At 46.2% G+C, this 22,445-nt stretch overlaps 1 protein-coding gene across 7 annotated transcripts in view; it reads left to right on the top strand.

Moving 5' to 3' along the window:
* mef2ca (myocyte enhancer factor 2ca) overlaps positions 1 to 22,445 on the top strand; it is a 28,445-nt gene extending 6,000 nt beyond the window's left edge. For 2 of the 7 annotated variants that reach the window (XM_069166672.1, XM_069166662.1), the window contains exons 3-10: positions 5,456 to 5,683; positions 7,615 to 7,818; positions 16,845 to 17,277; positions 18,282 to 18,326; positions 18,738 to 18,907; positions 19,835 to 19,964; positions 20,140 to 20,263; positions 21,106 to 22,445. In XM_069166672.1, coding sequence (XP_069022773.1) covers positions 5,630 to 5,683; positions 7,615 to 7,818; positions 16,845 to 17,277; positions 18,282 to 18,326; positions 18,738 to 18,907; positions 19,835 to 19,964; positions 20,140 to 20,263; positions 21,106 to 21,457 — 1,512 coding nt within the window. In that variant the 5' untranslated portion in view covers positions 5,456 to 5,629 and the 3' untranslated portion in view covers positions 21,458 to 22,445. Of the gene's footprint in view, positions 1 to 5,455; positions 5,684 to 7,614; positions 7,819 to 16,844; positions 17,278 to 18,281; positions 18,327 to 18,737; positions 18,908 to 19,040; positions 19,065 to 19,834; positions 19,965 to 20,139; positions 20,268 to 21,105 lie in introns of those variants that run through there. The other 5 variants (XM_069166692.1, XM_069166682.1, XM_069166709.1 and 2 more) reach the window with 5 other exon arrangements.

The following is a 22,445-nucleotide window of genomic DNA, read 5'->3' as shown; positions in this document are numbered from 1 at the left end:
GACCATCGAGCCCTTCAGATCGTCTCCCGACGAGACGTCGGCGGACGGACGTTCCGTTTCCTGAACCGGTTTGAGTCCATCGCGGACAATCGGGCGGACGAGGGGTTGAAACTCGCCCGAGACGGACGGTGTGTTCGAGGACGCTCCGACGTTCCAAAACTCGACCAATCAAGTCTTTATCGTCACACGAGTACGAGGCGACATTCGACTAAAAAACTAAAACGTCAACTGATGAATCCCTCCCACTTCCCGCGGGTCGCGACGCGATCGGACGCCGATTCATATTCGTAATGTGACAGCGTGTAACCGTCGGCGGTTCAAGGAAATAACGCGCCGCGAGGCCCCCCCCCCCCCCCCCCCCGGTCGTTGACGCGGCGGCGGGCTGCCGGCGATCCGGCGGTTTCACAGCGGGTGCCGTATCGCGCGCGTGAAGCCTTCGGGGTCCGATACTCGTGACGCCGCCGGATCGGAGTTTGGAATGTTAAAATAAAACAAAACAAAACAAAACAAAACAAAAAACATCTGTTGCTGTTGAGATCTGCGACCCAACGGCAGAGTTGCATTGTGGGAAGAATTTGTGGTAATCTTAGGCACTGCTACCGGATTCCAGTAAATAACAAGGAAGACGACCAAACGATAGCCCCGTAAACACTTTTTAAAAAAAATTTTTTTATTTAAAGCCTCCCCCTCAGCCCACCACCCGCCCCGCCCCGCCCCGCCCCGCCCCGCGAGTCAGACGAAATAGCAACTTCGTGGCGAGGTAACGCTTAAAGAAGTCCACGTTTTCGGGGCGGGAGAGGGGGAAGAAGGGATGGGGGGGTGGGCTTCGTACCGTTTAAAAATTACGCGAGATAATTTCTGCTGTAATTGTTACTTCGCGCGGAGGTGAGAAATTCCTCCCGTATGCTAAAGACTGAAATAAGTCCCCGTCGGAGTGAGGCTTTAAGAGTGACACGGCTCACGTTACACACACACACACACACACACACACACACACACACACACACACACACACACGCACTCGTTCGATCCGTTGTTTGACGTGCGGATATGGGATCGCAGCGGCCTTAAATGTACCGCTTTTAAACTTTCGCCGTCTGTTCGTGCCTTTCGTTTTTGTTCTTTTCACGTCGATCGATCCCACGTATTAAAAAAAAAAAAAAAAAAAAGGACAACAAAAAAAACAAAAACGCGTCGAGGGCCGCCGCGATCCGTCCCCACCGCCCACCTGCTGTGCCTGTCGGCCCCGACCAGGAGACCCCCCCCCCGTCCCCCGTCCCCACACACACACACACACACACACACACACACACACACACACCCCCCCCCAGGGTGTCCTGCCAAGGAATACAAGGGCACGGCCACATGTCGCCCCCGGTTAGCCGCGTAGCAGACACTCGGCGACACAAGGAGCGCGCGGCCCTCCCCACCCCCCCCCCCCCGGGCCTCTTGTGTGTGTGTGTGTGTGTGTGTGTCTGTCTGTCTGTCTGTGTGTGTGTGTGTGTGTGTGTGTGTGTGTGTGTGTGTGTGTTGGAAAAGGAAAAAAAAAAAAAAAAGATTGGCGAGGGAGCAGCTGAGGAATGCGTGAGATGGCTGATTTCCATCTCTTCCTCTCCGCTCAACAGTCGCTCCTCTGTCTGCGAACCAGAAACCAGCGGTTATTGTTGTACGGGGTAAAAAGTTCACTCCTTTATTTTTGGAGTCCTTCTTGTTTTTACGCTGCGTCTAAAAATAGCCGGGAGAGGTTGTGTGTGTGTGTGTGTGTGTTGGGTTGAGATGTTTTTTTTTTTTTGTTTTTTTTTTTTTTGCCGTCATCCTGGAAAAAGATCAAAGCTCCTGCATTAAACAGCACCCACATCCACATCCACACACACACACACACTCACACAAACACTTTATTTGACTGTTTTAAGCAAACCCCCCCCCCCCTCCTCCCCCGAGCGTCTCAGTTTGGGCTTAAAATTCCCTTTTTTTTTGTTTTCCTTTTTTCTTTTTCTACTCCCGACACGCTGAGTGTGCTCGTCTGCGAGCGCTCTAAATTTAAACCGTGTCGATCCTCGTCGTGTTGCTCTGAAGGGAGGAAAAGGCAGCGTGACTCACACGCCCAGATATTCGCTCTCCGACCGGCGTGTTGCTGCTCGCTCGCGGTTGGTTTCGATACCGCCGCTCCGCTCCGTTTAGTTTTTTTTTGTTTTGTGCGTGTGTGTGTTTTTTTGTTTTGTTTTTTTTTGCTTCGCCGAGACAGAAAAACACATCGATGAGGGGCGTCGTGTCAGAAGCCGTCGGCTCTAACCGTTCCCGCTGGGGGAAAAAAAAAACAAACGAGAGAGGAGGAGGAGGAGGAGGAGGAAGAACGTACGCACGCAGAGCAGTTTGTCAGAGCTCACCGGCGCGGCGGTCGTCGCCGATTCGATGGTTTCTGATTTTTCTGGATCTGCGTGACGTCGGCACGCGCGAAGTGTCCCGTCACGAGTTTACCGAAAGCATCCCGACGCGGAAGACAACTTAAAAAAAAAAACAAGAACAAAAAAAAAAACTACGCGGCTTAATGTAGAATACGAGACGTTCCAGTTTAAACGTCGAGCTCGGCCGAAGAAAGCCGTCCAACCTCCGAACCAATCGCGTCGATGGAATTCTTCCTCTCGAGTCCTAATGAAACTATGGTGACTCAAAAAATGTTCACAAAAAAAACAAACAAAAAACTTTCACATGATTTATGAACCGTGTACGATGTCCCCCCCCCCCCCCCCCTTCGGCGGGCGGGCGGACATTTTTAACTGTGGACACGAGGAAGCGTCGTAGGAGCGCTTGTTTTGATGAAGCTGATGTCGCCGATTCATACTGTATTTTATTTATTGTATCATTTAAAGAGACATACTTTTTTAAATTTGTTTTAAATTTCTTTTTATTTAGTAACTACTACATTAAGCAGCAAATTCCATTTCTAATCGATCTCGTTGTCTGAAACTTTATTTTGTGCTTTGGCCTTCTGGTTGTACTCGTCCCAGCTCTCCTTTTTTTGGGCGGGGTTTGTTGAGAATCTTGTTCTTAATTAAAAAAAATTAAAATTAAAATCTCAATACCTTTTGATAAATAAGTTGGATAAAGCAGGAGAAGAAGGTTTGAGCTGACGTAAAAGGAACGCGGCGGCCATTTCGCTCCCTTTCGTTCAGCCCCTTCGCCATCGCCTCGCGGCGTTCGCGCCTCCTCGGTCTTCGGCCCCGCCCGCGATGACAAGAAAAAACCTGCCGTGTGTGTGTGTGTGTGTGTGTGTGTGTGTGTCTGTCCGTCTCAGCGTGTGCGAACATCCAGTTAACTCGGCGAGCCGAGCTCTTAAGCTCCACTTTAGGAGTGAGACGCAGGTCACATGGCACACACACACACACACACGCGCACGCACACACACACACGCACACACACACACACACTGCATGCGCTCCTGCACGGGAGTCCTTGCGCTGCGACACGCATTTCCCCGCTTCGGTACACGTCCCGTGTTTCGTGCCCCGCGGCGGCGGACGAGGCATTAACCGAAAAGCTTTGTGGAGACTCCGACCGCTGATAGAAAATATCACGTTCCTCCCGAGAGGACGGTAGACACCTTTCTCCTTTTGTTTGGTCTTATCTGTCGTCCATATCCTGTTGTGATGTCAGACATTTGCTATATTCGTGGACCAAGTTCCAAAAACAAGTCCGAAGCACAGACCGTGTTCGTCGGCTGCCGGCTCTGACTGGCGAGGCCGACGCAGAAGCGCCTGAAGATGCGACCGAGGGTCACTAGAGGTCAGCTCCGGAAAAAAAAAAAAAAAAAAAAAAAAAAAAAAAAAGGCCTCCGCAGACTTCTCTCATAAAATTCTCAGTCGGTAGAATTTCTCGGTTTTGCTCGCTAAAGTCGCTCCTTCTCATTAGTTTTCTGGCGGTCCATCTGAAAATAATCACGTCTTTAATTAAAAAAAAAAAAGCTGTGGTTTTATTTGTTTGGGGGGGGGAGGGGCGTGTCTGTCTGATTGACAGGCCTGTGGCGCAGTCAAGGTGACGGCTATCGGTGGGCGGGACGTAGGGTCTCCAATCAGGTCGAGTGAGATCCAACGCTCGCTTCCCCCCCTCCCCACCCAAAGCTTCGTCCAAATATGGTCACTTCCTGCTCCGGACCAGCAAAGACGGCGACGGCTTGGTCCGAAGCTAAAAGCAGTTTTAACTCCTTCTTCACATCGAGCCGACGCCAGAACGTTCGCCTCCGTTAGCTGCGTTCAGGCCGAGAGGTGTATGTTTTTATATAAAATGTTGATGTTCACACAGACGAGTCGGTGATAATGCCCGCGAGGGAAGACTGTCGCCCGGATGAAGAGTTGCGCAACACTTTTTTTATTTTATTGTTTACTAACTACCGCCGCAAGTTTGTTGGCAACAGTTGTCGCCTTGAGGTTGGTGAAATCGACAGTCGCCGGGTAGAACTTTCACTCCGCAGCTTTTTGTTCTGAGTTGCGGTTCGTTGTCAGCTCTTCCTGCTGTCTGAACATTTCAACCCTGCATGAGTAAGACTGTATTCAATTTTTTTTTTTTTTTTTTTTTTTTAAATAAAAATTCAAATAAATCACAGTCGGGCATGTTCGAGTTCGGCCGAGGTGTTTCCCGCTCGCTCGCCTCGGCTCCACCCAGAGAGGAAGTTTTCTGGCGGGCGGTTAAGATGAAATTCCCGTCTTCAAGTGTGGTTTTATTTATTCATTTATTTATTTATTTTTTTTCAAGACCTGCAGATGTTTCTTTTTTTTGTGTTTTTTTTTTTGTTTTTAACGCAGACTCTTTATTATTTGCATTGGTCGTTTCACTTCCTCCTGAGCGAACAGCCACCACAACCCCACCCCCACCCCCTCCTTCCCTTCCCCTCCCTCCTCCTGCCCCCCCCCCCCCTCCTCCTCCTCCTCCTCCTCCTCCTCACCCCTCCCAGAGGAAGCTGGGTTCATGGGTGTGTCGGGCTGATACAGCAGCATCAGCGGCGGCGACATGCAGCCTGTCCCCCGCCCGTGACGGGCGGTTTAACGTCACAGCATGAAATGGCAGACGCATTTTTTTGAGGTGTTTGAAATATGGCGTTCATCCATGCTTTTGTTTTGGAATCTTTTCCTTTTTAATTGGCCTGGACGTGTTTTGTTTTTTTTGTTTTTACACAGAAATATAAAAGAAAAAGAAAAAAAACCTGTTCTTCCCATCCATGTGTGGGCCTGCCTCTCTGCGTGTGCGCATGCGTGTTACTGGGAATGATGCATTTTCTAATTTCATTAGAAAAACTGCCCACGATCTGACGAAGCAGATTTCTAAGAAGAGGAATGTCTTTTTTTTTTTTTTTTTATCTAACTGAGCCGAAATTAAAATGTCTTTTTTTCCCCTGTAAACCCGAATGATGTTTTATTGCTTTTCTATTTTAATTTTGTTTTGTTTTGTTTGGTCTTTGCAGGAGCCAGCCAGCAGTTCAGGATTGAGAAGTGAAAAACCTTCCCCCCCCCCACCCCCACCCCCAAAAAAAAGAACCTGGAAGTAAATCGAAGGAGCCGAAGAAGACGACGCTCGGTGAAAAAGAGAGGAGGATAAAAACAAACAAAAAAACAGCAAGAGGGGAAAAATCGCAAAGATGGGGAGGAAAAAGATTCAGATTGCTCGGATTATGGACGAACGGAACAGACACGTAAGCAGAAACGCAAAATGGGCTTCAGATTCGATGTGTTGAAGTTTGAATCGGGGAAACGTCGGAGTCACTCAGACGTTACAGCAGTCAATCTCATGAGGTCGGACTTCCGTCGCACTTTTAACAGGAAGTCTGAAGTTAAAGGCTGTCGCACAAGATCACCGTGACAAATATTTATTTATTTATTTATTTGTTTTCAATTAATCAATGAATTGTTTTGTCTATGAAGCACTTTAAAAAGAAATCGTAAAAATAAACTGCTGACATCATCAGATGATTCGTTGTCCGAAACCCAAACAGGTCCAGTTCACTCTTCTCCTCAGATTGTAAAAGTACGAAACATTTTCGCTTGGAAAAAAAAAAAAAAAAAGGGATTGAAACAACTATTTGATTCTAAAAAAATAATATATATATATATATTTGAATTAATATCTTATCGATTTATTGAAGCTCCAGACAATGAAATCGCTGTAAATTGTAATTCACCCGCTCCATTTTTATTTTAACGACCTGCGAACGAGACTTTCAGTTTAGTCCGGTGCAGAATCGAAGTTTAAGAAAACACAAATTAACCCTCACTGGGGTTTTTTTGGTGTTTTTTTTTTCATTTTATATAAAATCTGTGTCGAAATTAGTATCGTTTGAGGAACCGGTATCGATATAAACGTAACTATCAACTTTATAGTCTTTAGTAAAATCAACCAAAAAAAATATCCAAACTTGTTGACCGAACACTAAAAACAACAACAACAAAAAAGAAAATCACGTCGGACACACCCAAGATGTTTTTGTGTCAAGTGAACATAAATTAATGACATTTTTACAGATGAAAATTCCTTTCCCGGGATTCACGGTGAATCATCTAATGATCTCGCATCGATTTTTTTTTTTTTTTTTTTTTTCTGTTTATTTACAGCAGATGTTCGAGTGTGTTTGTCGTTCCCTTCTCGGTCTTGTTTTTTTTTTGTTTTTTTTTGGTACTTTTTAAGTGCACCTTTTAAAAAAACAAACAAACAAAAAAAAAGGTTTTGGGTTCGTTTTCAGCCGCATTCAAAAGCTCTCTGAATACACGCCGAGGGCTGTAAACACGCATTCGTTCGCAGTGTCTCTCTCTCTCTCTCTCTCTCTCAGCAGCCCAGTGATTGCTCAGACACATCGTAGTTCCTCCAGCTGGTGATTTCACGTCATGTGACTCTCACAAGCCGCCACTGTGTGCGAGTCGACGCTCAAAATGTACCAGGACTGGACTGACGGGGCGGGGGCGGAGGGATTGCATGGGGGGGGGGGGGAGACATTGTCACACACAAGTGCACGCGTCAGAACACGCACACGCGCACACACACACATAGTAGTCCTGTCAGGATGGGGGAGGGGAAGGGGGGGAGGCGGTTCCTCTCTTCCTGTTATGACAGGAAATGCAGGCACATGTGCTTCCTGACCTCCGCAGCCTCTCTCCACCCCCCCCCCCCCCAACCCCCCCCCCGCCCCGGGCTCCACAACGGGAGGCCGATGCTTCTTTGCGTGGAGGAGAGCCGGCGGTGCGCCTTAACGCAGTCATTTGTACCTAAAGAGGAACTACGGTTCAATAACACCAGTAGCGTCATCGTGTCCCCGAAGTGGCGACGACGCTACCAAATATGTCAAACTCGGGCGAATGCGAGAATGAGAAGTTCATTCATTAGCCAAATAAACGTCTTATCGCAGTTTTACGGTCCGACTTCCTGGTTTTCGATTTTTGATCGATAGTCTCCAGTAATGTCGATTATAAAAAAAAAAAAAGTTAATTTTTTTTTTTAAAAAGTCACTTTTACCGATTTGTTGCCTTTTAAATAATAATAATAATAATAATAATAAAAAAAAGAAACAATCCAAAATGTCCCCGAAACCAAACGACAGCATCTGTACACTTCGTTTTTGTGTTCTTCTCCCAGGTGACGTTCACCAAGCGCAAGTTCGGTCTGATGAAGAAGGCGTACGAGCTGAGCGTGCTGTGCGACTGCGAGATCGCCCTCATCATCTTCAACAGCACCAACAAGCTGTTCCAGTACGCCAGCACCGACATGGACAAAGTTCTGCTCAAATACACCGAGTACAACGAGCCCCACGAGAGCCGGACCAACTCGGACATCGTGGACGTGAGTAAAAAAACAAAAACAACAACAAAAAACGAAACAAAAAACAACAAATGTACGCGCAAATGTTGTACTGCGAGTGTTCTGGCGCCGGATTGGTTGGTTCGTTGATTGATTTTAAAAAGCAGTTTTGATAGTTATTTGGGGTTTTTCCCCGCCTTCTTAAATGTAAATATTTGCTGTTTTTGTTGCCGCCTTTGGTCGGGCCGAGCGAAAACATTTGAAGACGTCAGCTCGGGTATGTGAAATTTGATGGACTCGACGATTGAGCGGCAAATAGTGGTGGAAAGTGGTGATCCGTGTTTGCCGATGTGCCTTTTATGTAGTTACTTTAAATTTCATAGAACGAAGCGCGTTACGGTGCCTCGAGCCGCAGTACCGCCGAGTGCCACTAGAGGTGTTGTCAGCTGAAGTCGCTCCTTCTTGTTCGTTTTTTCTGGCGGTCCATCTGAAAATAATCCGTCATACATTTGAGAATAAGCTTCAAAAAGCCGTGTTTTTGGGGGAGGAGGGGAAGGGCGGGGCGGGGCGTGTCTGTTTGATTGACAGTTCCGTGGTGCAGTCAGGTGACAGCTATCGGTGGGCGGGGCGTAGTGTCCTCAGGTTTTCCCATCAGATCAGTTCCATCCACCGCTCGCTCTTGTTGAGTTTTTAAATGGAGCGTCATGCGGTCACTTTAACAGGGCAAACGGGAGCGGATCAAAACGAGGCTTTGGGTTGACGTTACGTATTTGTCGGTACGACAATGTTAATCGTTGCGTTTTTTTGTTGTTGTTGTTTTTTATTGGCTCTATCTCGACATAGGCGTAAGAGATGATTGCAACTTCAAGCACTTCACAAATTTAAATATATTTCAACCAGATCAAGAGGACATTTTATTTCTTCAACTTGATATAAAAAAATAAAATAAAAAAAAAAAGCGAGGGAGTGTCGTTGTTGTTGCGTTATGGCGATTCTACATTTACATAAGTGTACACAAAAAAAAAAAAAAACGTGGCTCGTAACTACCGGCATCGCAGACCAATTAATGAGACGGTTTACAGAGAAGTGCTGACGTCAACACCGTCAGATGTTTCCGAGTCGCGCTGCGACGACACGCTCCGGCGGCGGCGACGGCGGCGGCTCCACTCCTCGTCTGAGCTTTTTCTGTTGTCGCTGCTTTTGTAGGATTTAATCTCAGTGACATGTCAGACGGTTAAAAAAAAAAAAAAAAAAAACACCAGATGGTTTTTAGACGCGTCTGAAGTCTGTGAGAAGTTTTGATCTGAACCACGATACAGGTGTAACTTTAAGGAACTGATTCCAGAGCTGTTAGAGTGCGGGTGTGTGTGTGTGTGTGTGTGTGTGTGTGTGTGTGTGTGTGTGTGTGTGTGTGCGTGTGTGCGCGCGTGCACGTGTATTACAGCCCGCAGTAATACAGTGTGTGCTCGCCCCGCCTTATGTAACAGTGTTGGAACTCGATAGCAAGTTTATGCCACTTTCAGACACATGTAGACACACGCGCACACACACACACACACACACACACACACACACACACACACACACTCGCTTAAGTGCACCATGACACCGAGGTCAAATTTAAGCCGTCAAAAGTTGAGATCCAGGCGGCAGTCTGGTGTCGCAGGAGCTTTTATTCCTCAGGATCAGAAGGCACCGATGAGAGAACAACATTATTGATTCCTGAAAAACATTTTTTTTTTTTACAGTGCGTTGGGAGGCGGGAAGGGGGGGAGGAGGGGGGGAAGCTGATGCCGATACCGGCGTGAGGCGCCATGTGTGTTCGCCGCATGTACGCACATGTATGTGTGTTCGCTCTCTTCGACACGCGGCCCACGTCCTGTCCCGTCCCGTCCCGTCCCGTCTCCTCCCCCCCCCGGTCAGGAACCTCGGGGCTTACGCGCTCCGTAAATCCTCCGTTAATCCAGCGCAATCCTGTTTAGCTCGTTACCGTAATCGGCCCTGTCGACCTCTTCAGCCGCCGCGCCGTTTGCCCAACACGGCCCACCAAAGAAGACCGTTTCGTTTTTTTTTTTTTTTTTCTTTCTGCCGTTGGCCGCTGTCACCGGATCTGCAGCCGCCTTAACCTCCGCGCGAACCCGTTACGTTTTTTTTTTTTTCCCCTCGCGTGTTCGGACCCCCATTCTCCTTTCGTCCCGCCCCCCCGTGCTTTCGTCGGTTCGGTGACCACATCGGAAACGTCAAAAAGTCACAATTCCGATGTCATATTTTACCGCGTTTTACACAAGCCGAAGCGAAGGGGACGTTTATTTGGGTCGCCGCTGACTGACTCTTATCGTAACATCTGCCGAAATGTCGACATTTCAAAAAAAAAAGTGCAGTACCACTGAGGGCCACTAGGGGCTGTATTCAATAGACTTCCCATTCAAAAAGCATCAACTTTATCTCCTGAAATACAAAGTCGGTAAATGTTTTCCACGAGTCATCGTTAGGTAAATTCCCTCCTTCTGAAAATAATCCCAGCGTCCATTAGCTATGTTTCATTGACGATGTTTGAATGGGACTCTGAGGCCGTTTGGAACCAGCACCTAGTGGCCCCTCGGTGGTATTGCAGTTCATGGCATCGGCATCATTTTTCAGACCCGGAAGCTACGTCCACTTTTATATATATATAGTCTGTGGCTCCTCCCCAGCTCGTCCTAATATGGAAACTTCTGGCTCCAAAAAAAAAAAAAAAATACGCCGAAATCGAGGCTTTGATCGAAGACGTAGCTAAAGAGACGTAGAAAAGCCGTTTCTTGCTACCGAAAGACCTTTTCTGTACAAGAGGATTGTCACTTTTGAGTTTTAAAGCTCATTCTTGACCACGGAGACAGTTAACCGGATAACCTTTTTGCTGTGTCAGCAGCTGTCGTGCCGTCTCGTATTTTGTCCCCGTGACGTCCTTTTAAGACGGTGCCGACGGAGACGTGACAGCTGAGGGGTAAGAAACCCTCGCAGGTTGCAGGTTGTCCCCGCACGTGTGCTTCGGTGTGATTCCTGACGGCCGGCCAACACGCCACGACTTAACCTCGCCGCTCTCTGATTGGATGACGGGGGAGGGGATCGGCGTCTTTGGGAGGCATGTGTGACCTCGCTGTGTACGGCGACGACACGCGGTGGCACAAACACGGTGCTGGGGGGCGGCGGTGCCAAGGTCAACCCCCCCACCCCCCCACCCCACCCCACCCCACCCCCGCCTCCCTTCCCCCCCCCCCCCCCCTCCCCCCGCGTTGTGCCAGATCAGCACGCTGGAGCCCCGCTTAGCTGGCAGGATTTTAAAGGAATAGTTCAACCGCTTCGAGGAGGACGGCTCTCTCTCGCCGTAATTATCAGCTCAAATATTTTGTTTTATAACTCACGTTATTGTGTTTGGTAAAGGCAATTCAATACTGACATTGGAATAGTGCCGTGTTGAACCGGCATTGAACTTTTTTTTTGCAGTCAAACAACCGTCGCTCAATGTTAAAATACTTCAAATTACACACTGTGTCGTAGAAGAAATGAAATGAACCGGCAGCCGTTTTTTTTTTTTTTTTTTTTTTTTTTATTGTCCAATAGTCGGAAAGATTTGACAGCGAAGTGACTGTCTTTGAGTTTTGGACTGTCGAAAGATGACATTTGAAAACGTCATCTCGGTCTGTGAGAAATAATAAACAAAATTCTTTTCTATTTTACTCATAATTGTCATGACGCAGCTAGTTTGTTTTGGTTTTTTTTACTCACTTGTGGGGGAGTGAGACCGGAGGGGAAAAAAAAAAAAAAAAGGGAAAAAGTGAGTTAGATGGAGGAAGGGGGAGTTGGAGGGGGGGGGGGGGGTTGAAGTATATGATAAGTACGCCCACGTGGCTGTTAAAAAAACAAAACAAAAACAATTAAAACTCCCGATGAAATATCTGCCAGACAGGAATTTAGCAGAAGAGAGGGCTCCTTTGTTTTGTTGGTTGGGTTTTGGTTGGCATGTGTCTGTTTGTGAGCCGGCTACCAGGCAAGATGACTATCAGCTTATTGTCTTGCTGTTTCATTTTAGCCTGGGAACCTTGCCGCTATTTATAAACCTGGAGGCGCAAGTGTGCGTGTGTGTGTGTGTGTGTGTGTGTGTGTGTGTGTGTGTGTGTGTGTGTGTGTGTGTGCGCGCGTGTGTTTCCTCACTTTTTACTCCGTTAACCTTATTTTGCGTCGGCCTGCCGTGTAGCGTGCGCTCAGTGCTGTTTTCAGATTAGAAACAGATGAAGCTCACACATATGCTGCTGCAGGCTAAGTCCATCTCCTTTGTGTGTTGGCTGAGATCCCTCCCCAAGCTAAATGGCTGGAAACCGGTAGTGGCTCTAAAAATAACCCAGAACACGGCTAAGAATAGCCGTGACGGGCGGTGAGTGTGTGCGACTGTGGGTTTTTTTTTTTTTTGTGTGGGTTTTTTTTTTTGTTGTTGCTGTGAATGACTGAGTGTCTGCGTGTGTCTGCGTGTAACTGTGCGTGTGTGTGTGTGTGTGTGTGTGTGTGTGTGTGCGCGTGTGTGTGTGTGTGTGTGTGTGTGTGTGTGTGTGTGCAAGCGAGCCGCTGGAGGGAAATAAAGAATATAGGAAGGGAAGCAACTTCATCCTGTCGTCGACACCCCCCCCCCCACCACACACACACACACACACACACACACAACCAAACCTCTTCCTCCTCTTTGCCCTTCTTCCCCTTTTTTCCCCCTCTTTCTCACCACTTCCTGTCTCACCAGAGGAGGAAAAAAATAAAAATAAAAACTTGAGTTTTAGCGCGTCATAATAATTGTCATGATTCATGTTCAGCAGTGATAGAAGAAGATTTTTTTTTTTTTTTTTTTTTTTTTTTTTTTTTCTGGTGTAAAACAGCGTAGAAGTCTGATACAAGTGAATTCGAGTACAAAAATATGAGCAGTAAATAAACGGTCTCCTCCCAAAAGGAAAGGGAAAACTTGTGTTTTTGCTGTTTTAAATTTGAGGTCAAGGTATGATATAAAAAGTAGGAAAGATTTAACTTCCCCGTGTGCTGATAACATACTTTTGGGTGTAACTTTTAAATATCTTTCATAAAAGTAGATGTGTTTCGACGCTATTAAAGGCACTTTTATCTTTTTGTCTTGTACTTAAAATAACTCTTCTACTTTTTGGTTGAAGTGCTCATTGTCAACTCATAGTTCAGAAACATGTATATTTAAAATAATTTAATTGCATAATCTCTTTCCTTTTTCAATTATCCAGAGAAGAGAGGCCACTTAACCGCGCTGAAAAATAGATGAATTGCATATTGCGAAATAATTATGAAATAATTGACACGGTAGTCAGCGTTTATTAAAAATAGTTTATGACCCAGCGGGGGACTTTGCGGCGGTGCAGGAGACCGGTGTTAGCTTCCCGTTTCCAACCGCGAGTCGGAACAGGTTCTTTTAAAGCCGTGTTAACCGTCACCGTGACGACGGACGTTGCCCAGTTTTAAGGAAGTCGTTGTAATTTTTAAAGCCCAAGTGAGAATCGCAACCACAAACCGTTCGCTTTCCCCGAACCGAGTGGTGTCTGCGCCTAAAACACGATTTATTTTTGTATTTATTTTTTTCACGGCAAACATCTTGACTCGTCTTTTACAGGCGTGTTCACGTAAATGTAGTAGATTTAGTAAATGTTCACCCTGGTTTGAATTGACCTCTTCCAGTTTTTTTCCACAGGACATTTTAAGATCCCAAACCTCTTTTTTTTCTCTCTCTCTCTCTCGTTTTGTTTGTACAAGTGTTCGGAGCTTAAATGAAGTCACTTGCTGGTTTTAAACTTCCTGAGATTCGATCGGCAGGATAATGTGCGTCCAAGAATGACTATTTAAGTCCCTCCATGTTCTGCTCCATTTGTTAGAAAATTTTATTCACCAAAATATCACCAAGAATGAAAAAAAGAAGAAAAAAAAAAAAAGAAAGAAAAGAAAATCACCTCCCATTTAATTAGGACCAGACTGTGTGAGACTTATAATAAAAATATTTTTAAAAGGAAATTAGGAGGAAAGATTCCTGGAAATTAGCGGGAGCCGTAAAACAAAACGTTTTTCTTGTGTGTGTGTGTGTGTGTGTGTGTGTGTGTGTGTGTGTGTGTGTGTGTGTGTTTTTGCGTCGTGATGCTTTTCTTTTTTTTTTGGTGAATACCTGCCGCTAAATCTGGACAAACGCTCCATCTGCTGCCCGAGCAGGAGCCGTGGGATGGTGCAAAAAGAAAAAGCTGCATGTCATGTTCCTTGGCGCACACGCGCGCACGCACGCACACACACACACACACACACACACACACACACACACACACACACACACTCTTGGCGCATCATCTGATGTGGAAGCGGTGGAGGAGGCGGAGACCACCCGCGAAAAAAGAAGAGCGGTGGACGTAAGTGAGGCGAGAAAAGAGAGAAGGCAAAATCGATGGAAAAGCAGTGCAGCGAGGGTGGGGGGTGGGTGAAGAAGGGTTGAAGGTGGTGGGGGGGGTGGGGGGGGTCTGGTATGATATTATGGCATCCGTACCACTCAACCCCCCCCCCCCCCTCAGCTGTCTCCCCCTCCCTGTCTCGAGTGCCAGAACAGGAGAACAGGAAGCTGTTCAAACCACCTGCCAGCACACACACACACACACACACACACACACACACACACACACACACACACACATTGGTCAGTGTTACAAAGTAGCTAAAAGCCGAGTAAATGTTGTATTCGAGTGCGTCCATATTTAAGTGCAGTACCGTTGATGGCCGCTAGGGGCGCCGGCTCCAAAAAAATAATAAATTGCAGTAGACTCCCACTCACAAAAAAAAAAAAAAAAAAAAAAAAAAAAAGCATCAACTTCTCTCCTGAAATACAAAGTCAGTAAATGTTTCCCGCAAGTCGTCATGGTGTCATTAAATAAATTCCCAGCTCTTGATCGGCGTTCTGGTTCTTATTTTTCTAATTAACGACGGGGTTATTTTCAGACGGACCGGCTTCAGCTAACAGCGCTGAAATAACCGGTGGAGACATTTTATTGGCCGAGAATTTTAATGCGAGGAGTTGAACGGGAGTCTGTGCGGAGGCTTTTTGAAGCCGACCTCTAGTGGCACTCGGTGGTGTCGCAGCTTCAGGCGCTTCGGCGCATTTTTTTCAGAAGCTGCGTCCACTTTCGCGTTTGTTAATGTGCTGCAGATCGTACAGCAGATTCCGAAACCGTCAGTTTCTTCGTCGCGGGCAGACATCTGACTCCTCCTCTTCCTCCTCCTCCTCCTCCTCCTTCTCCTCCTCGTGGTCGCTCATTTTCATTTCAGGTTTTCCCTCCATGTTGTGGCCCGACACAACGCGACCCCCGCCGCCGCCGCCTGATTGGCCGACGGTGCGGATGAGAGCCGACCCAAATAGAACAGACAGAGTAACTACTAAGATTGTTTCGGGCCTTAATTAGAACTTTGTTTCTTTTCTTCTGTCGTCTCCCATTAATCATCTCGCGACCCCTCCCGATTTATCTCGTGACCCTTCGGAGCTGCAGGAACCCCTAAATTGGGAACCACGGGGGCCCCGACTTGGCTCTGAGCGGCTTTTATTTTGAAATTCGGGAGTTTATTCTGTTGGTAAAACGTTTCATTTAAATCACAATGTTAAAGCCGATTTTTACACGTTATGGAGTATTTCAGTGATTCCTCCAGCTCTGTTTTCAAGTCTCTCTCTCTCTCTCTCTCTCTCTCTGTGTGTGTGTGTGTGTGTGTGTGTGTGTGTGTGTGTGTGTGTGTGTGTGTGTGTGTGTGTGAAGAGGGGAAAGTAGGCTAGCGGAGTTGGTTTTATGTTTTAATAGAGCAGCCAGATTGACAGATTGTGAGGGAGGGATGGGAGTGACGAGAAACGCTGCGGAGCACAGGAGCAAAAAATAGCCTTCTACGGCCATCCCTCCATCAGAGCAGGCTAGCATTGGTGGTGGCTGCCTCACCCTCCTCCTCCTCCTCCTCCTCCTCCTCCTCACCACATGACCCCCCCCCCCTTCCTTCCCACCTCCTCCTCCTTCTCTCTAAAGCAAAACAGGTGGACATGACTGGGATGAGTGGGATAGCTGCACCGGTCCAACCAGTGTGTGTGTGTGTGTGTGTGTGTGTGTGTGTGTGTGTGTGTGTGACAGTGACAGACTGGACTAATGGGCTGTGAAGTGCTGAAGCAGGCCACAGAGAGCCAAACCACATACTGTACAACACACACACACACACACCATCTTCTCCGTCGTCATCATCGTCTGATACCTGAGAGGAGATTTCACAACACTGACTTGAAACGCGAGACTCGAACATTCTCGCGTTTCTGACAAGTTAACATTTAATGTTTATTTTTCTGTCACATATAAAAGAATCAGAAAAAGTTCGAGGAACATTTTAATAAATTCTGTTGAACTATGTCAGCTCTGGTTGTTGTGTTGTTGTGCTCTGGTTGTTGTTGTTGTTGTTCTAGTTGTTTTATTATTATTGTTGTTGTTCTGGTTGTTGTTCTGGTTGTTTTATTTTGGTTGTGTTCTGATAATTGTTGTTCAGTGTTCGCTGCTGTACAAACGTACAAACTTGTGCAGCACGTGACGCGTCTCTGGTGGGATCCCTGCTCAGATGGCGCCCCCATGTGGTCAACAGGGCTTGTTGTTAGTTTAATCTTCTCCCTGTTTATAAAGTCCTGCAAATTACACTTAAAATATGAGACCACAGAGTGATGATGTTTTAGGGCTGTCGGTACCATGAAATTCATTTTTATCTTTTTTTTTTTTTTTCCAAGTCCAATCAACAATTTCTCTGTTGATTTATTTTTTTTTTTTTTTTTTTTTTTTTTTGTCAAAGCGACTCAATAGTTCCTAGATATACCTTATGAGTAATGTACCTAAAAGTTTACTTACCAACTTTCCACCGCTACACTTTGATCTGTTTGGAAGTACAAACAACCAGGAAGTGAATCCAACATGGAAAAAAAACAACAACAACCCCAGAGCTTTAACTCTTCTTCTTCTTCCTCTTCTTCGTCTTCTTCTGTGCAGACGCTGCGCAAGAAAGGTCTAAACGGCTGCGACAGCCCCGACATCGAGGCCGACGACTCTGCAGGCCAGAGCCCAGAGTCCGACGACAAGTACCGGAAGATCAACGAGGACATCGACCTGATGATCAACAGGCAGAGAATCTGCGTACGTTTTTTTGTTTTTTTTTTGTATTTCGCTGTTGTTGTTTTTGTTTTCTTTATTAAGCGTTGTCGTCCGAGTGACCGACGGTTCTCCTGTTTCGTCCAGCAGGGGCTGCCTCCCTCCGGCTACGACATGGGAGTGTCCATCCCCGGCGGCAACCCCGGCGGGCTGCTGTACTCCCACCAGGGCATCGGCGGCGGTCTGGGAAACCACAACCTGCTGCCCATGTCGCACTCCTCCCTGCAGAGAAACAGCATGTCGCCTCAGCGGCCCTCCAGCACCGGAGACGCAGGTGTGTTTACCGTCGTCGTCGTCATCATCATCATCATCGAGCTTTATTTCAGTCGGCAGAAAAAAAAATCCAGCTGCTGCGCGTCCGCGGGTCGGACTAACTTTAACTACTCGCAACTACGACAACGACAACAAAGCTTGTAATGACTCCCAAAAATGTTATATTATTGAAAGCCACGATACCTTTTTTTGTTGTTGTTGTTGTTGTTGTTGTTTTGTTTTACTGGAAAACAACAGTTTCAAAATCGCTTTTGATGGCACTCGCTGGTGAAAATGGAGAGTGGCCTCTAATGTGTTGCACGGCATAACTTTAGTCAGCGACTCGGATCGTCTTCGAAGAGCGCACTCTTCGTCCGACTGGAGGCGACAGAAAATATGCCAAATTTTTGACCTTTTTTTTTTTTTTTTTTTTTAACCGTATCTACGTAAAATGTTCCAAAAATTTGGCAAAGCTGGAGCAGATAGTAACACTTCGAGAGCTAAAAACCCAAAACGACTCTTCAACTCAACTTTGATTTTTCTATTTCTGGAAAAATATTTCGTTTTGACGCTCTCCGCAATCATTTTACATCCACGCGAGCGCCTCGCCTAAAAGTTACTATCATTAATTAACGGTAAAAAAAAAAAAAAAAAACAGGATCACGGTCTTCCTGTTGTCACGGGAAACGCTTCCATTCGGCTCAGCGGTCCGATGCTGCCGCAACAGTTTATAATTTCTTTCTTTTCTCGAAGTAGAACATGTGAGTAAAAATCGTGGCCACGGTGGCCTCGAAAGCTTTTGGTTTATCTCCTTGCGAGTGTGCGCAGACTCGACGCTGAATTTAATGCATCAGAATGCTGTAATTACCACCCGTGGCCACAGAGGCCGCTGTTACCTCTGATCAGCGAATACTACATACTGCTCCTTTAAATGAGAAAGAAGTGCGTTATACTGCAGGGCCAACATCTGACCTGCATATATGTGTGTGTGTGTGTGTGTGTGTGTGTGTGTGTGTGTCTCTGCAGGACTGATGGGTTCAGAGCTGACGAGCACCGTGGTCTCCAGTGTCGGTAAGACTTCATCATCCAGTCAGAGAAATCTGATCGTTACGAGACCGGATACATTTTTTTTTTTTTTTTAATTTTTATTCAGCAGCCGAGAAATGAGAAGAAGAAGAAAAAAAAAAAAAAAAAAATTACAACTTTTAATTGAACTTTATTGTCAGAATATAACAGAACACAACCTCTACCGGTCGTTCGGCAGCTATAAGTCGTCTACGCTTGCGTCGGAAAAAAGGGCTCCAAATTTCTGCCAAACGCTAAAGCTAAGCTAACCACCGCCGCGGCCGATAACTCGACCGGGCGCGATTTCACGTGGACGTACGGACGTGGCGAGTCGCGATTAAGCCGGACGTGACAGAGTCGGTGATCGTGGCGGCTCCACGGCGAAAGCTGCATTCAAAAGCCTCGTTTTCTCCGCAGTGAACGGCAGCTACAGCAACCACTGCACCTCCCCGGGGCTGATGTCTCCGGGAGGCGTCTCCAAAAACCTGCAGGACAAGAGCCCTCCTCCTCCGATGAGCATGAGCCGGAAGCCCGACCTGCGGACGCTGATGCCGCCCGCCAACAAGTGCAGCAACATGCTGACTGTGGTGAGTGTTTCCTGCTCTCTTTGTGTTTGTTTGCTTGTTTGTTTGTTTATTTATTTCCCTTCATGTCACGACTCCATGAGTTTTGCTGCACGGAGACTAACTTTAAGTTTTGTGCTTTAACGCGGCCCTGCAGTGCGAGGACTTTGACCTTATGTTGGTAAGTAACATACACGAAGGTGCGCCGTGTGTCGTGCGTGTGTGTGTAGTGCGCCCCCTGCTGGGTGGACGCTGCGTCTACAGTTTTTGACCAAGTTGTTCTTTATTTTTTTTTGTATTTTTTTTTGAGAAGCTGTGATTTGAATCTTTAAAATGGACTTGAAGTCAATTATAACCACATTCAAAGTTTAGAGAACCCAGAGTTAACTGTGATTATTTGTTGTTCTCCAACCAAAACTTCAAGTGTGTATCAAACAAAATGCCGCAGAATTATTATCAACTTAAAAGCTACAAATATGTTAAATGAATAAAGTTGAAATAAAATTATGATTTAAATTTTATTGTTATTATATTTATTAGAAACAAAATTTGACATTTAATCTTAATCTTCAAAAAGAGAAACTTTTCATCAGTTTCAATCATTTTAAGACACTTAAAAATATATTTAATGTGTATCTATTATTCTATCTATCTATCTATCTATCTATCTATCTATCTATCTATCTATCTATCTATCTATCTATCTATCTATCTATTTATCTATCTAATGTTAGAGAAAAATATGCGGAAACGTTTTCAGAGGATTCGCTAAAGATGACGTGACACCTAAGAAATCAAACTTTACACCATCATGTTAAAAGACTTCTGGGTAAAAAAAAAAAAAAAAAACGTGCCGTGGTTCCCGTCCTCTGAATTGTCGAAACCCGATGCGGCCTCCGGGTTTCCCCGACGACTCGCCTCGGCTTGACGGTGTTCTCCTTCTCTTTGCAGAACCAGAGAATAAATCACTCGCAGACGGCTCAGACGCTGTCGACCCCGGCCGTCTCCCTCGCCGCCGGGACTCTCCCCGGTCAGGGGATGGGCGGGTATCCGTCTGCTCTCTCCTCCTCTTACGGCACAGGTGATTTAAAAAAAAAAAAAAAAAAAAACAGAACTTGCACCGCTGCGTGTGCGTGTGTGTGTGTGTGTGTGTGTGTGTGTGTGTGTGTGTGTGGATGCACTTGTTTCGCACGCCTGCGGGATGTAACTCCTGACGAGCGTTTCTTCCTTGTTTCCCCCCTCCCTCCCTCCCTCAGAGTTCTCCCTCGGCGGCGACCTGACATCTCTATCCGGGTTCGGCGGTTCCGGTCTGGGATCGATGACGAGCTGGCAGCAGCAGCAGATCCAGAATCTGCAGCACTCGGCGCTCGGGCACATGGGGTGAGCTTGGCCGTACGGATCCCCCCCCCCCCCCTACACACACACACACTTTTAACCGACCCCCGAGGACATTTCTCACTGTTTTGTAGAATTTTAGATATGAATTTGCATTTACTTTGACTATGCTATTTGTTTCTGCCTTTTTTTTTTTTTTTGGTGCCGTTTGTCACCCTGTAAACGTAACATTTTTCAAATCGACCTCGGCGTAAATAAAAAGGATAAAAAAAAAATATTTTTTATTTTTTTTATTGCCCCACGAAAACTGATTATTTCCGCTGAAAGTTTTCAATTTCAGTTTGAACAAAACCCCTAATGAAGCAGTGAAAATTAAAACACTTAAAAATAAATCAATAAAGGCAAAATGCAACAAATTATCTGAACAAACCCTTTGATGATTGAATTCCACAAATAAAAGTTGTCGTTTGTAGCGTTGAAATTTTTTTACTTTGGAAACCACTTATTTGAATTAAAATGGTTTGATTTTCCCCCTAAAAAAAACAAAACTGCAAAAGTTAATTCAAATTTCCGCATTAAACAAAAAGAAGTTATCATTTATGGTTTTCGCAGATTGCGATTTTTGAAAATTCCGAAGTCTAATATTTTGAATTTTAAATTTAAGCCACCAAAATTTGTTGTTTTCGGATCTGAAAGTTAAAGTAAGGAAAAAAAACAAATATTTAAGTCAGTCCCTAAATAGCCCGATGGCTTAAATGTTAATGCTAAACTGAAACGGGCTTCATTCGATTTTTCTTCGAGAGCGAGAGAGAGAGAAAAGAAAGCTAAATTCTTCTCCATTTATTTTGAAACCTTGCTGAAGTCGTCGCCTCTCTCTCGCCCGACAGGAACTTGTGCCAGAACTCGAACCTGAACCTCCCCTCCGGACACCAGAACCTCCACATCAAGTCCGAGCCGGTGTCCCCCCCCCGAGACCGGAGCGTCGGGATGCTCTGCGCCGGGCTCGGAGGAGGCGTGACCACGGCCCGGTACTCCGCCGCCGCCGGCCGGGGGCCCCACGAGCCGGGCCGCTCCCCCGGCGACAGCGTGTCCAGCTGCGGCAGCTCGTACGAAGGCAGCGAGGAGCGCGAGGATCACCACGGCAACGACAGCTTCCTGCTGCGATCTCTGTCCGGCCAGGACGAGCGCCACAGCCCGTCGGTGAAACGGATGCGGCTATCGGAGGGCTGGGCGACATGATGGGCGTCGGCCTGAAGCCGGAGGGGAGGGATGTTAGCAAAGTTACCTTATAGTGTTATTATTATTATTATTATTATTATTATTATTATCATATTCTTCTTGTGCTGAGTGGGTGTGCTTATATGTGTCACATGTACACGAGGGGGGCCGTTCGGCTTGCGTACAGCTCCGCTGTATTTACAACACGTCCTGCCGCTGGAGCGACGACTCCTCTCGGATCAGCAGCCCGAAAATAAACCGGGAAGAAATGAACACTTCAATTTGAGCCGCGAGTCAAAAGTTCCTCAGGAAAACGTCAGATTCCCCGAGATTCGTCTCGTCCGAAGTCAGCCGGAAAGAAACAAAAAACAAAAACGACAATTTGATTCATCACTAAAATGTCCGGAAGCCCGAAAGATGAATTTATATTTATCGAAGGACAAATTGTTGCTGTTAAGCGTTTTTTTTTTTTTAAAAATTTATGCATTTACGTTCTTTTAATCTTAATTTGTTAGCAATTTAGATACCAAAAAAAAAAAAAAGTTGTTCTGGAAGTACAAATAAGAGTAAATGCGCTCGGTTACTTTCCGCTGCTGAAAATCGCCTTAATCGAAGCTCCGACTTTCTCCTGAGAATATTTTGACTCGTACGCGAAGCTTTAAAATTCTCCCTTCGGACGATTTTACTTCCGAGTTTTTTTGGATGTTCCCCCCCCCCCCCCCCTTCCCCCCCCCCCCCTTTAGGAAACGCCCGGGAAGTCGGTTCCGGGACGGACGCCGTACCCGAAGCGGGCCGGAGGGCCCGTTCGTGTGCGTGCCTCGCTTTGTTTTACGTGTGCGTGTGTGCGTGTGTTCGGGGCGGGGATATAAGTAAATAACGCGTTATGTAAAATGCACATCGGCGCGTGTGCGCATGTATGCAAACTAACAAAACAAAAACAACAACAGCAACAAAAAAAAAACAACACAAAAAAAAAAAAAAACAAACCAAAAGTGAAGAAGTCTGGTAC

Source organism: Embiotoca jacksoni, unplaced genomic scaffold (assembly GCF_022577435.1).
Source record: "Embiotoca jacksoni isolate LCO1_2020_lvr unplaced genomic scaffold, fEmbJac1.0.p SCAF_10, whole genome shotgun sequence".
In the NCBI taxonomy this organism is placed as follows: domain Eukaryota; kingdom Metazoa; phylum Chordata; class Actinopteri; family Embiotocidae; genus Embiotoca; species Embiotoca jacksoni.
The sequence above is the reverse complement of the archived record's forward strand: the minus strand, read 5'-3'. Positions and strand labels throughout refer to the sequence as shown.